This window comes from Pleurodeles waltl, chromosome 6 (assembly GCF_031143425.1).
Source record: "Pleurodeles waltl isolate 20211129_DDA chromosome 6, aPleWal1.hap1.20221129, whole genome shotgun sequence".
NCBI classification, from domain to species: Eukaryota; Metazoa; Chordata; class Amphibia; order Caudata; family Salamandridae; genus Pleurodeles; species Pleurodeles waltl.
This window is the reverse complement of record NC_090445.1, coordinates 738,797,923-738,811,207: the sequence shown is the minus strand read 5'-3', so window position 1 is coordinate 738,811,207 and position 13,285 is coordinate 738,797,923. Positions and strand designations below refer to the sequence as shown.

At 44.4% G+C, this 13,285-nt stretch overlaps 1 protein-coding gene across 3 annotated transcripts in view; it reads left to right on the top strand.

The window, feature by feature from the left end:
• ENO4 (enolase 4) overlaps positions 1-13,285 on the top strand; it is a 434,196-nt gene that overhangs the window by 56,701 nt on the left and 364,210 nt on the right. For all 3 annotated transcript variants that reach the window (XM_069239262.1, XM_069239263.1, XM_069239261.1), the window contains exon 2: positions 9,703-9,831. In XM_069239262.1, the coding sequence (XP_069095363.1) occupies positions 9,703-9,831 (129 nt within the window). The remainder of the gene's footprint in view (positions 1-9,702; positions 9,832-13,285) is intronic.

Sequence of the window (13,285 nt, the reverse complement as noted above, 5' to 3'; positions counted from 1 at the left end):
CTCACTCCAATCTATGGAGCAGTTTTATAGCTGTCACTGTGAATGCACAGATGTGCTTTTCCCCCATCCCCCAGTGAAATGAAGCTTGAATTAAAAAGGTACACAAAAGGGATTTTAGAACATGGAAATGCCCACTTTCTAGAATTGGCATTTCCAAGGCATTATTGACAAAGCCACTTTTACCATTGGAGAGGCTTTGTCTTTAGGAATCTAATGATAGTAAACATTGAGGCTGCACCTCTGCAATCCAATATTGCAGCTAGGATTAATTATAAACTTCCCCCATCTTTACCTATGGGCAGGGCATCTCTCAATGGTAGTGAAAACCTGCATGGGCATTCTTCACTCCATGAGCACATGTGCCCTGGTGCACGCACAAGCCTGCAGGGGCAGGCTGGACACAAGCTTTGAGAACACTTCAAGGGTCCAAGTGCACCCATACAGGCCTGCTATGACATATGTATGTGTATGTGTATATATATATCTATCTATATAACACTAACATGCAAGTGTGCACATACTGGCAAGTTGCACATACTGGCAAGTTGTACCAGGCTCAGTATACCTATGAAAACACCAATTTGCAAGTGTGCACATATTGGTAACCCGTGCCAGCCACAGTATATAGATGGAAAACACCAATGTGCAAGTGTGCACATATAGGTATACCATGCCAGGCTCATTATAAACATGAGACATCAATGTGCAAGTGTGCACATATAGGCAAGCCAGGCCAGGCTCAGTATATACATGAAGTCACCAATGTGCAAGTGTGCACACATTGGTAGGCACCACTTCCTAACTTATTTAGGGAGGGCGCACATGCTATTTCACACTGTACTCAGAGTGGGAAAGTGCCCAGGGTCCTAAGGTCACTCAGAGAGGAGGAGCAAAATTTCAAAGAATAGCCAATCTCCTTAGTATGGGAACCCATGTGGGGATTCTCCTCTACCAGGGAATGGGACACCATTGTGTACCTGCCCTGCCTTCTGACTACCACCTGCACTGCCCTCCAGGTGGTGTTCTATGGTAGTGAAAGGCCTACTCAAGCACTGTTCTCCACCAGTTCCTACTCCTCTCCATTAAACTACATTGACCCTGGTCGCTGCTGGCATGGGTAGCTCACAAATGCCTGCCACGAATGTTCCAACTGATACGTCATATCCTGCCCTTTGCGCATGGGATTTCCCTCCAAGGACTCCCTCACTTATCAGGAGCGTTTACTCTTGAGAACCTGTCCCCCTGGCATGACAGGTCGATCACAATATGATGATAGAATGCACACTGTATTCATGTAATCTACAATTTATGCAGAATGTTCAATGCCAAAGTTTTGACGTGCAGGCTGCGTACGTGCTCAGTCCCAATAGCATGAAGTCAAACTCCTCGAAGGACTGGTGCGACATTGCGCACCCTCCCTAAGCCGCACAGTCATGTGAACACTGATCATGACAAACAACAATTTTCATCCAGTTCTCCTTGTTTATGCCATATATTTCAGTCAACACAGAGGCAATATGGCTTAATGCTGAAGCAAAGCCCATCCTAGCCTTTATCAACAGCATGTTGTAATCTTTTAGAAAATGGGTTTCTTGTTGGCAGAGGTCTACACCTTTGTCCAAGTAGGGACCACAGTCCTAGTCAAGGTAAGTCACAACACAATCCAAATGATCCTGTGCCCATTCTCTGGTAGCTTGGCACTGATCAGTCAGACTTAACTTAAAGTATTTGTGCAATAAATCATACAGTAACACAGTGAAAACACCACAAAAATACACCACAGAGCTTTAGCAAAATAGATAATATTTATCTGAATAAAATAAGGTAAAAACGACAACGGTCCAATAAGCACAGGTTGAAATATCACTTTTAAAAGGTTTAAAAGAGTCTCAATCCTTAGAAATCAACAGTTGTTTCTTTGTTACACACAGTACCTGGGATGTGTCAAAAATATGATTCACGGAGACCGCAGAGGAGGAAATGCATGGAGAAATAAGGTGTTGCGTCTGATTTTCTGGCACGGCATAGACATTGCGTTATTTCTTTCCACGCTGCAAGGTTTGCGTCTTTTTTCAGGCACGTAGTCTTGGTTCCTCACTGCGGTGCGGGGATATTTTGACACCCACAATGGTAGAAAGAGCAGGTGCTGCATCGATCTGCTAGGCGATGCGTCAACTTTTCCATTGCAAGGCAGGCGCGGAGTCGAATTTTCCATCGGGAAGTTGGTGCTGCATTGTTCTGGTCGGCTGTGTGATGATTTCCCAGCAGCAATACAGGCTTTGCGTTAATTTCTGCAGGCATAGCGTACATTTTTCGACGCACAAGGAGTTCCATGAAGAGGTGAAGTCTTTTTTGGCCCTGAGACTTCAGCAACAGGAGCCAAGCTCAATCCAATCCCTTAGGGAGCACTTGAGGGGGAAGGTAGAGTCCTTCTAGCAGAGTCAAAGGCCAGCAGGACAACAAGAAGGGCATCAGTCCTTCTCAGCAAAGCAGTCCAGATGAGTCATTTGGGCAGCCAGACAGTTCCTCTGACAGAGTGCAGGTGTAGGCCCAGAAGTGTCTGAGTTAATGGGGTCAGGGACCCAGTTTTTATACCCAAAAATGCATTTGAAGTGGGGGAAACTTCAAAGAGTGGTTTTGAAGTGCACAAGTTCCACTTTCAGCCCAGATCTGTCTGCCAGGATCCCTGTAGGGGGTTATCAGTCCTTTGTGTGAGGGCAGGCCACTGGTCTTTGAAATGTATGTGTGAGCCCCTCCACCCTTCCAGTCCAGGAAGACCCATTCAGTATGCAAATGAATGCAGATGTCGCTGAGTGTCCTGTGTTTATGGCTGTCTAGGTGGAATGCACAAGGGGAGCTGTCACCCAGCACAGACCATATGTAGATTGTAGACGGGCTGTAACGTACAGATGGCAGTAAGTGCAGAGAGATGCCCACTTTTTAAAAGTGGCATTTCTAAAATAGTAATATTAATTCCAACATCACCAGTAAGCAGGATTTTCTATGATCAACTTGTCCGTACTAAATATGATCTGGTTACTCCTTCCAGATCAGAATCTACCACGCAAAAGTATATGAGGGCAGTTCTAATGCTAGTCTATGAGAGGAGCAGGCCTCACAGTAATGGAAAATGACTTTGTGAGTTTTCCTCTACCTGGACATGTAAAACACATAGGTACAGGTCCTGCCTTGTTCTTACATAGCACCCTGCCTTATGGGTTGCCTAGGACCTACCTTGGCGGCGACTTATATATAGAAAAAAGGGCGTTTAAGGCTTGGCAAGTAGTTTTAAATGTCAAGTCAAAGTGTCAGTGAAACTACACACACAGGCCTTGCAATGGCAGGCCTGGGACATGGTTAAGGGGTTACTTATGTGGGTGGCACAATCAGTGCTGCAGGCCCACTAGTAGCATTTAATTTACAGTCCCAGGGCACATGTAGTGAAGTGAAGGTAGAGTGTGAATAGTCCTAAAACCAGGAAAAACGGTGTCAGAAAAGTGGAGGGAGGCAGGCAAAAAGTTTAGGCTGTCAGGTCTAACATAATCCACATATCATCTTAGGTTATCATGTACATTATGATCTAATGCATTTTGGGCAGGGCTCCTTTCATCAGGGGTAACTATAAATGTGAAAAACATCAATCAGCATAAATTACTTCGATTCCCTCTTACATACAAACTCAAACAACAGACTCACCATGTGCGAAAAAACACCGTGCTTAGAAACCACCACCAATTACACCTCAATGTTTAATGCAGAACGAAAACCTAAAAACTGTGACTGATTTCACTGAAAAACATGTGTACTCTTGACTAATGCTTTTAAAGCATAAATCAACAAAATATCCCCATACCGAACAAATCCATGTAAGTAACGACATGCTGGACAGGTCGATCAACACATTAGGAGACCTATTCCATGATCATCCCCTATTAACGTTTGACCAGCTACTTCAAGTTAATGGTATGCCTCTGGGCCAGTTCCTCCTACAGGCCAGGTATTGGCAATGTGCCACAGGTTGTGGCATACTGTGGATGAGGATCCACCCACACATGCAGTTGTCCACTCACTACACTAGGTGCTGGGCACCATCTGATTACTTGGCTATACAAAACTATCAGGGAACATACCTGGATCTCCCTGGTGCCTCTACGACAGAAGTAGGCAGACGACTTTGGACGACCACTACACAACTCGGAGTGCGTACAGCCGCTTGACTCACATTGTATCATTTCCCACAATTCAACTGTATCCAATATACAGTCTTGCACTGAGACTATTTGTCCCTGGCCAGACTCAACCACATTTTCCCCACTGCTAGCCTTGCATGCCCCAGATGGCACTTGGATGGCGCAGACCTCTGACTATGGTGTGGGTGTGCCCCACGCTTGCCACATATTGGCAGGTGGTCCCTAATGCACTCACATCTGCTAAAGAACTTATACATCTCAATACTTGAGAGGCAACCTCCTTAGGGGTCTATAAGAGAGAGCCACAACATATAGTCCGGGCCCGATTTGCCAGTTTGCCACTACTGCTCACTAAGCGAGTTCTTACCATACATTGCAGGGCCCCCAGCCATCACATTCAGTAAAGGGCAGTGTACCCTTCCCTGATCGGGAGATGTGGAGAGCATGAACCTGCATTTGAAGGAAGCCTGCCGCCTCCGAAAACAGCCTGTAGCAGATGCATGGGATACCATGTGCAGGCAAATCAGCGAGGAAATGCGGGAAGCGAATAACACTCCTGAGTAGCCAGTACACGGACCCCACTTTTTCCCTCCCACCCCTCACCCTGTGATTGACACACCACACATATTTGCTGCCCCCAGCACACGTTACCTAAACTCCTCTCGATGCCCCCCATGCGATGCCCCTTATGCCATCCTCTGTTCACCTTTGACATGGTTCATTCTATCTGCTCTGACACTTCCTTGGGTATCCTCCATCTGTCTTACCCCCCTCATCTGCTACCAACACTCATGCTGCCATTATTTCCCCCTCCACAAGTTCACTGTTTTAGTGGTACCTGTACATATGTACTCTATGGCAGAACACCACCCTCTTCAAACGCTTAGCCTGGACCGCACAGTCACCTTGCCCTCTTCTACTTTCAACGGTAATCTGTATGTGGTTTGCTACTACCTCCATACCCATCTCTCACTCATTCTGTGTTCAGCAGCTGACTCACCCTCAGATTGCTGTGTCTGTATTCTCTTATGTCAATCCTGATTAAGGTGTTATGTTGACATCATACTGTCATATGATATTGTACTGGTAACATACCTCAATTAAAAGAATTTGGAAAAAATACAGGACACAAGGACTCTGTCCTTGTGTTCTGAAAATGTAAAAAAAAGATAATAGGTGGCAAGGTAGGAGTATCCTGACCTCCTGTCCCTTATAGGAGGATAAGGGTCCCAGAGGGACACACCTGGGGCCAAAAATCATAAAACATTTGTTGACATTTTCGCAGTCTCGCAGGACCCTTGCGGGAGCCAGCATGGCCCTCTGTGGGACTCTCGTAAGTTTGCACCCTTTACCACCTAATTAATGCTAAAGTTATGCTCTCTCTTCTTTAAACATGGTAAGCTTGGCCTATACCCAATTGGTGCCCAGGGCTGGTAAATTAAATATTTCTAGTGTGACTGCATCAGTGATTAGGCCACCTCTTAAGTTGCCCATTAAACATGCCTCAGGGCTGCTTTTAGAGCCTAATTGTGCATTTTTGAACTGCGATTTCGACCTGCAAAAGAGACTTTTTGTCTGGCCCAGACCTTCTTTTAAATACATATGTCACCCCTAAGGTGGCCCTGAACAGCCCAGCGGGCAAGGTGCAATGTATTTAAAAAGTTGGACATGTACTTTTAAGTTTTAAATGACCTCTTGAATAAGTTTTCACTACTGCAAGTCGTACCACTCTCATAGGATGACAGTGGAGCTACCTTATTACATTTAATAAGCTATAGCTTTCAGATCGGAACAGGTAACCAGTTCATGTTCGGTGTCTTTGCAATTGTAATGGAAAAAAACGCTCCTATGGTAAAGTCAAATTTTTAATTACAGTTTTGAAAACACTACTTTTAGAAGGTTGCCATTTTTCTGCCTTAGCTATTTAGTTTGTGTAGCCTGTCTCTGGGTCACATGACTGGGTCTAGCTAACAGTTGGGATTTGTTATTCCTCCTAGACAGCTTCATGCAATAAAGAGCTTAGGTGTGCCTGAATGTGCCATCACTGGCAGCATGGGAGGGCGGAGCTGGGCACAACTCTACTTACACTTGGATAGGCTGTGTCCTGCTTCCACACAAAGGGCTTGATACCACCTGTAGTTAGTCTGGAGCCAGGGCGGGAGAGTCAGGAAAACGGTGCACTACAAAGGGAAACCTCTAGAAGCTTCACCCACTTCAAAGGAGGCAGCAGGAATAAATATAGGACCTCAGACACCAACTCTTCAGTACACCTCTGAACATGTGGACAGTCTGCCAGGAAGAAGGACTGTTGTGCTGCTGAAACAACTGCCACTGTGCTGGGCTACTGCCTTTTTGTACTGTTGCCTTGTTGGATTCCTCCGTGCTGCCCTCCTGCCTGAGTCGGAAGGGTTTGGATTTGCACCTGAATCCATGACTCCCAGAGTGACTCCAAGGTCTGGTCAGCTGGCCTCCTGTTCAGAACCTCAGGGACATTACAGGCTACCAATGACCTGAACCTAAGCCCTCCAGGAGCAGGAATAAGCCCCTGACCCCCAAGTGGTGCCCCTCATATCCTGGACCCTTGGTGTGGCCTCAGTAAAGCTGAATTTAAGTTTTCACGACTGGAAACAAGCATGGCAATACAAAAGTCTGTCAACATGACCTTTCGCACTGAAGCATCGACCTCTTGCGGCAAATGCCATAGTGAAGCACTGGACCCTACCACCTGTAACCACAGCAGGATCTTTGTGCTACAGCAACAACCATCCGCAATGCCAGGCCTGCTCTTCACACTACATTGACGACTGTCAGCGAAGCCTCCCTGCCCCTCACTATCACCTCCACTGCAAACAGGATTCTTCGTGATGACTGAGAAGGTAACTTTTCTGCATGGCAAACCTGGTCCCTGTGTCCGACTCATGCTCCTTTGTGGTCTACCGGAACTTGTGGCTTTCTCTTGGTCTTACACAACCACCTTGACATGAGTGGCAGTTTGGGCTTTTTGGTGCTATTTTCACTTAAATCTTTAAAATTGTATATCTCTGGTTCTCCTGATTGGACTTTTGTCATTTTGGTCTTGATTTATTCATTACATTTTACTCTACTTTTCTAAATTGGTGTGGGCTTTTCCCCTTGTGTTTTCACTTTATTACTGTTTGAAGTGCTCCAGAAATACTTTATACATTGCCTCTACATTAAACCTCACTGCTCTGTGTCAAGCTGCCAGGGGGCAGAGCACAGATTAATTTGGGGTTTGCTTGTGCCTCACTCTGACAAGGATTGTGGTTGCTGCTTGAGCAGGATTTCACCCCTCTCCAACCAGTAGCCCAATTTCTTGCACAAGTCTTGCAGCCAACCCCCTGCCATGCACTGTTGAAGGATGAGCATGTTGAGGAATTGGATTCTTGTGGAGGATTGGGCGCAGTGCAGACTGCAAGACAGGCCCTGTGACCAACCCCCTCCTCGGTATGCAGGCCCTGCCGTCAGCTGTGCGCAGTGAGCATTTGGTGGCAAACATACCATAAAAGTTTATGACTTTATGTTAAAAAAACATAGAAATTCACAGAAAAAACTAAGTTACAGTAGAGTTAGTCTTGAGGATGATAGTAATATTTTAACTTGCGCAAAAAATACCTTAGAAATTCACTGAAAAGGCATTGTTGTTTAAACTCCAAAAAAACATTGAAATTTGTCTGTTACACATAACTGGCATAAGGATAATTCAGTGGCGGCCGTCAGCTTTAGGAGAGAGGGGGCAGGCGGAAAGCACACACACACACTCATTCTTTCACACACAGACACGCATGCATGCACATCCATTAACAACACTCATAACATTCAAACATGCATGCACGCACCAAACATTCATTTTAAAACATCACACACACACACTTACCTTTAGCCTCGAGGTCCCAGGAGGGTTGGGACTTCTGCCTTCCCTCATTAGGTCAACCAATGAGAGAAGGCAGCAGTCCCAGCCTCGTCACAGAGTGGGATGGGGTCAGTGAGAATGCTAAACCCACCCTACTCTGTGACGAAGTGACACTGATTGACACTCACCCTGGGCGCTTCAGGGCCTAAACCTGAAGCGCCCAGGTCGAAGTCAATGGGTGACACTTTCCTCCTCACCCAGAGGAGGGCCTTGAGGCACCTTTGCTGAGCCGATGAGGTCACGCCCATAGGAGCTGTGAACTCCTCAGCCCAGCAAAGTTCAGCTCAGGCAGCCAGGAGTCTGCGAAAATCGCATATGTCTCACTCCTGGCTGTCTGAGCTGAAAATGAAGAGTGTCTGTCAGGCTGACCTTTGTTCAGCCTGACAGACACTCTTCATGAGGGGCAAAAGGTGAGGGGGCGTGGCCCCTCCGCCGTAAAGGACGGTCCGCGCCCGGGATAACATGCACTGCTGTGATGCACTGCTTATGACCTCGCATATTACATCACTAATGGCATATGAAATCTCTGGAGGTGCAAGTTCTTCTATCTCATTGTAGTATGTAGTACTTTCATTAGTAGCTTTGTTCTGATTGTGATGTTATTTGGAATCCTGAGGTATTCGATGAGATTCCTCGTTCCACCGTGTTCTGTTTTTTTCGGTGGAGTGCGGAGCTTACCGGAAGCCTCAGTCGTGGGTTCCTATTTTACCTGCATCTTTTGAAATAAACCTTTTATTGGTTTCCCAAATTTACCTCATCTGGATATCTGGTGCTTCCCGCTGTTCCCCACTACATGTATTTATGTATAACTGGCACATTTTAATGCTTTTTGGGCAGGGGTATAAACAGCAGTGCTTTTAAGGTGAATTTCTAAGGCTTTTTAAACCCAAGTTAAAATCGTACTACCTTCCTCACATATCCCTTCACTTTAATCATTGTTTTTATTAGTGGGAATTTTTTTTATCATATATATTCTTTTATAGTATACATTTATTTACCCCAAAATGTAATTAATTTCTTTCTTCTGGGTGTCCGACCTCGGAGTTGAATACGACCATATTATCAAATGAACAGGTTTAACAGGCTCGATTCTACCTTCGTTCACATACGACTAAACAGAGGCGCTCATTGTTTCATTTCTGAACCTGTACTTGTTGGCATTTGTAGTGGATCTGTGAATGGCGTAACTATATGGTAGTATAAATGAATATTTCTGCTCTCACTGGCACTTAAATCGTACAGAGATGGGGAAGAGGCGTTGAGTTGCCACATGTTTTCTCTTAATGATTGTAAAAGCATGTCTGGATAAGGCTCGGAGAGGTTTCACTGCTGTTCAAGCTTTGATTCAATAACATCTGTGTAATGTGAGGGGGTTAGACTCTCTTGAGGCAAGGTCAACTCATCCTCTCTTTCCAAGCTGAAGCATTCAAATTGGGCCTTTTTTCAAAAGTGAAATAAAACAGGATACATGTGTTTCTGAAGGGCTTGGTACAAAAGCGTGCTATACAACTCCTGATTTTATTATTATTGTTGCAATTGCAATCCTGATTAACCAGTGCTTGTTTCTGTATTTTTTTCAAGGCCAATTACTTCTCTCAGTTTGCAAAGACGCCAGTAATGTGCAAGGTGCTGGGAAGAAAAATCTTGGATGGAAGAGGTTGGCCAGCGTTGACAGTAGAAATACTCTGCACAGTAAAAAATAATGAAAAGGTAAGGTGTGTTATAAACCATGTTTGCCCAGAACAGTGGTTGACTTTTTAATTTAATTTCTAGTGTTTTCGTGTCTGTTTGCTAAAAGACAATTCCATTCCAACGACCAGATCTTTGCAATATTTACATACGATGTCATTATGCTAAGGGACCATGGTGTAGATTGACCTTTGGTTTGAACCTAGTCCATTGTTTTTCCCACTATTCCACCTCAGAGGGGAACCAGCCATATGCATTTCAGCCTTGATTCTGCTCCAATGGGAACAGTACAGCACTTTGAGACAAGAGATTTGATAGAGAGCTAATTTACAATCACCTCAAGAGTGTGCCTTCATAGTGAGCCATGTCTATGTGAACCCTGCAGATCTAGTGTTTAACCTTTTCATGTCTCTTTCCTTTGGTATCTGCGACTGAGTTCAGCGCACGTGAAGTCACAGATTCTGGACAGTAGGTGAACCTGAATAGGTAAATGTTTAGCAGGATAACAAGGCCACCTTGTAAGACTACAATGTTGGATAAGACCTGGATGCAGAATACATTGAGGGCAGTATTAAAACAGCACTGCTTTGTGGAGCACTAAGCAGGACTGGTAGAAGCAAGAGAACCCCTCAGTCTAGGCTGATTAACTAAATCAAGGTGCGAAATAAGTGTAACATAGGCTGGGAGCTAACCACAACGATCATTCATTGCTCTATACATAGGATGATTGGTTAGAAGCTCTGAAGTTGAAAAGGAACTTAACTTAAGGTTGTAAGGATAAAAGAGTAGTGCTGAGTGTGGGGAACCGATAAGGCAGTCAGTAAACATAGTGTGCTGAAAAAGAGATATGTTCCATATAAGAGGCATACATCCAGTGCAAGTTAATGAAAGAAAGGACATTGTTGATTGAAATGATATTTAAAGTGTTAGGCTTAGGTTGACATTTGAGAATACGTTTATGGTAATAAGTACCTCACTGTAAGGTAACAGTAAAAGTGATGACCATTCTGCCTAAGCATTTCAGGTGTATTCCCTCCTCCTGATCTCCGCCACAATTCTGAGTAATGCCTAGCAACTTAAAAAGCAGTACTGACCCCTGTCAGTCTTGCTGCAGGCCCAGTGTCTCATCAGATTAAATACAGATTGTTTCTTATTTTATATCTCACAAATGGCAATTGTAATTGCCATCCGTTTTGAATCCTGTTGATTTTGGCCTGAGAAGATCATGGGCTGTTTAAACTGCAATAGTTATGAGTTATAATTAATGGACTATTGTGTGGACTATGTTGTGCCTTAGCCAGTTTAAGTGAATTTAAGAGGTATCCAATTGTGACTAGATGTTTATAGCCTCCTGGTGAATTTTTATACTAAAGATTATCTTCAGTTTTATTGATTTAACATTGTATATGCTGACTTGGATATCTGCAGTGTTTAACTTGTTAAAAAAGGAATGTAATATGCACATCTTACCGCCCGTTAACACTTCATAACTAGGACAACAAAATACTTTCCAAAGTCATAGCCATCCGCCCTGGCGATGCTGCTAGAACAAATTATCTCACCATTGCAGACTGGCTTTGTGCCACATCACTGCAGTGATTAACCTCCTCACTATGTTCCCGGTCCTGAACCAAATATCCCCTACTCTTCCCGCTGCCATAGCCCTATTGAATGCAGAGAAGCCCTTTGATTCCCTTGAATGGTCATTCCTGGCAACCACCCTGCTCAAATTGGGACTACCACGTACTTTCTGTGATCTCATTACACTCTTATATATGTCTCCTATTGCACTTATCCGGATTAACAGTCAGCCAACCGATGCTTAACCTGTTTCCAGGGGCAGGAGGCAAGGTTGTCCCCATGCTATTCCTTATTGCCCTTGACCCCCTTATTCGTCACCTCCATAGGGGACTTTGCTTCAATAAGGGCCCCCTCCTGGCTGACGCCCATGATATTCTCCTTTTTGTCTGCGACCCTCATTTACCATCAATCATTAGAGAGATTATACAATATGGCTCTTTCTGGAGACTTTCCATTAATTGGTGCAAATATGAGCGCTAATCCCGTTAATTAACGCTCCCACCCCCAAAACCAATATATATATATAAAGTGTATGCGCCCAGAAGCCTTTCTTATGAGCACACCACCTGTGATGGAAAATGTTGAGTTTGGCAAATATTAAGGCTGCCTAGTCTTGATTGCGCCTCATGCCTTTTACTTCCACTCCTATACACCTGTCTCTTGCAGGGTGTTTGCAAGAGACAGACCGCTTTAACTGTCTGTCACAGACAACAATGTACGCAACACTTTTTAGAGTATGCTTTGGGTCTGCCTTTTGGTTTAGACTGGATGGTTTTCCTTTCTGTCTCAGTTCCCTGCTTTTGATAAGCTGCATACCTTCCAATTCTCGTTTGTCCGGTCCTGGAGCTACTTCATTTTTGATAGGTTCACTGTATCCTTCGCTGCTGACATCAGGGAACCAATCTTTCATTTTTTTTAAGAAACATTTGGTGCTTAGCACTCCATAGGAGTTCATGTCCTGTTCTTTTCGATCCCTTTCTATATGCTTGAGCACTTGCATGCTTTCCCTAGCTCCTGCGTCCCTGTCACAGTCTTGCTGTGTTGCCCTCTTCCTATGAACCGATCAATGCTGCAGCTCAGCGCCAAGATCTCTCTTCTTTCCCCTGTCACTCTCCTTCCCCCGTTTCTCCCGCTGCACCTCCCCCACAGCTCGCACTGTTGTTTTCATCAATGCCAAATGTTTTTTAAATTGGCACAACTTGAAAGGCTGCAACTTCGTGGCAACCTTAGAAGTATAAAAAATGTTTCATTCTGTCCGAACATTATCTTTAATTTTAAAATGGCTGATATTTTGTGTCTCCACACAAAGCGATCTTGGAAGCAAAGGAAATACACTGCCAGGATGTCTGCAACTGGTATTTGCCTTGCTAATGCTGGAATTATTTTAAGAGCATTGGCAAAGTCAATAGAGTCAAGCGCAAAACTTTGGTACAGGGAGACAGACTGGCTTTGCCAATGCGTGTTCATCCCTGCTTTCTCCTTTTGTCATTGTTTTCATATCTTTCTCTCCCTCAGTGTCTCTCCCTTTTCTGCCTTTTTCTTGTTTTAGTTCAGTCTGACGAAAAACAAGTTCATTCTAAATCATGGCCACCACCTGCACAAATTAAACATTGCACTAATAAAATCAATTTGAGAGCCTTGTTGAAAATCTTTGAAAACTGACACTGCTATCCAGCTCAGTGTTATCTCCTGTAAGTGCTTCTGCAAGCGCCTCTAGAACACCCAAACAAGAGTTCCCTTCAATACTTCAATATGTACTGGTGTAGCCAAAGAGGATACCTTCAAAGACAAAATAAGGCCCTCATATACAGTAACACCAAGATATATTAATGGCCAGAGAGTGACTCTTCATGTCATCAGGAGGAAGAGAAACCAAAACGATGGAATATTTGGT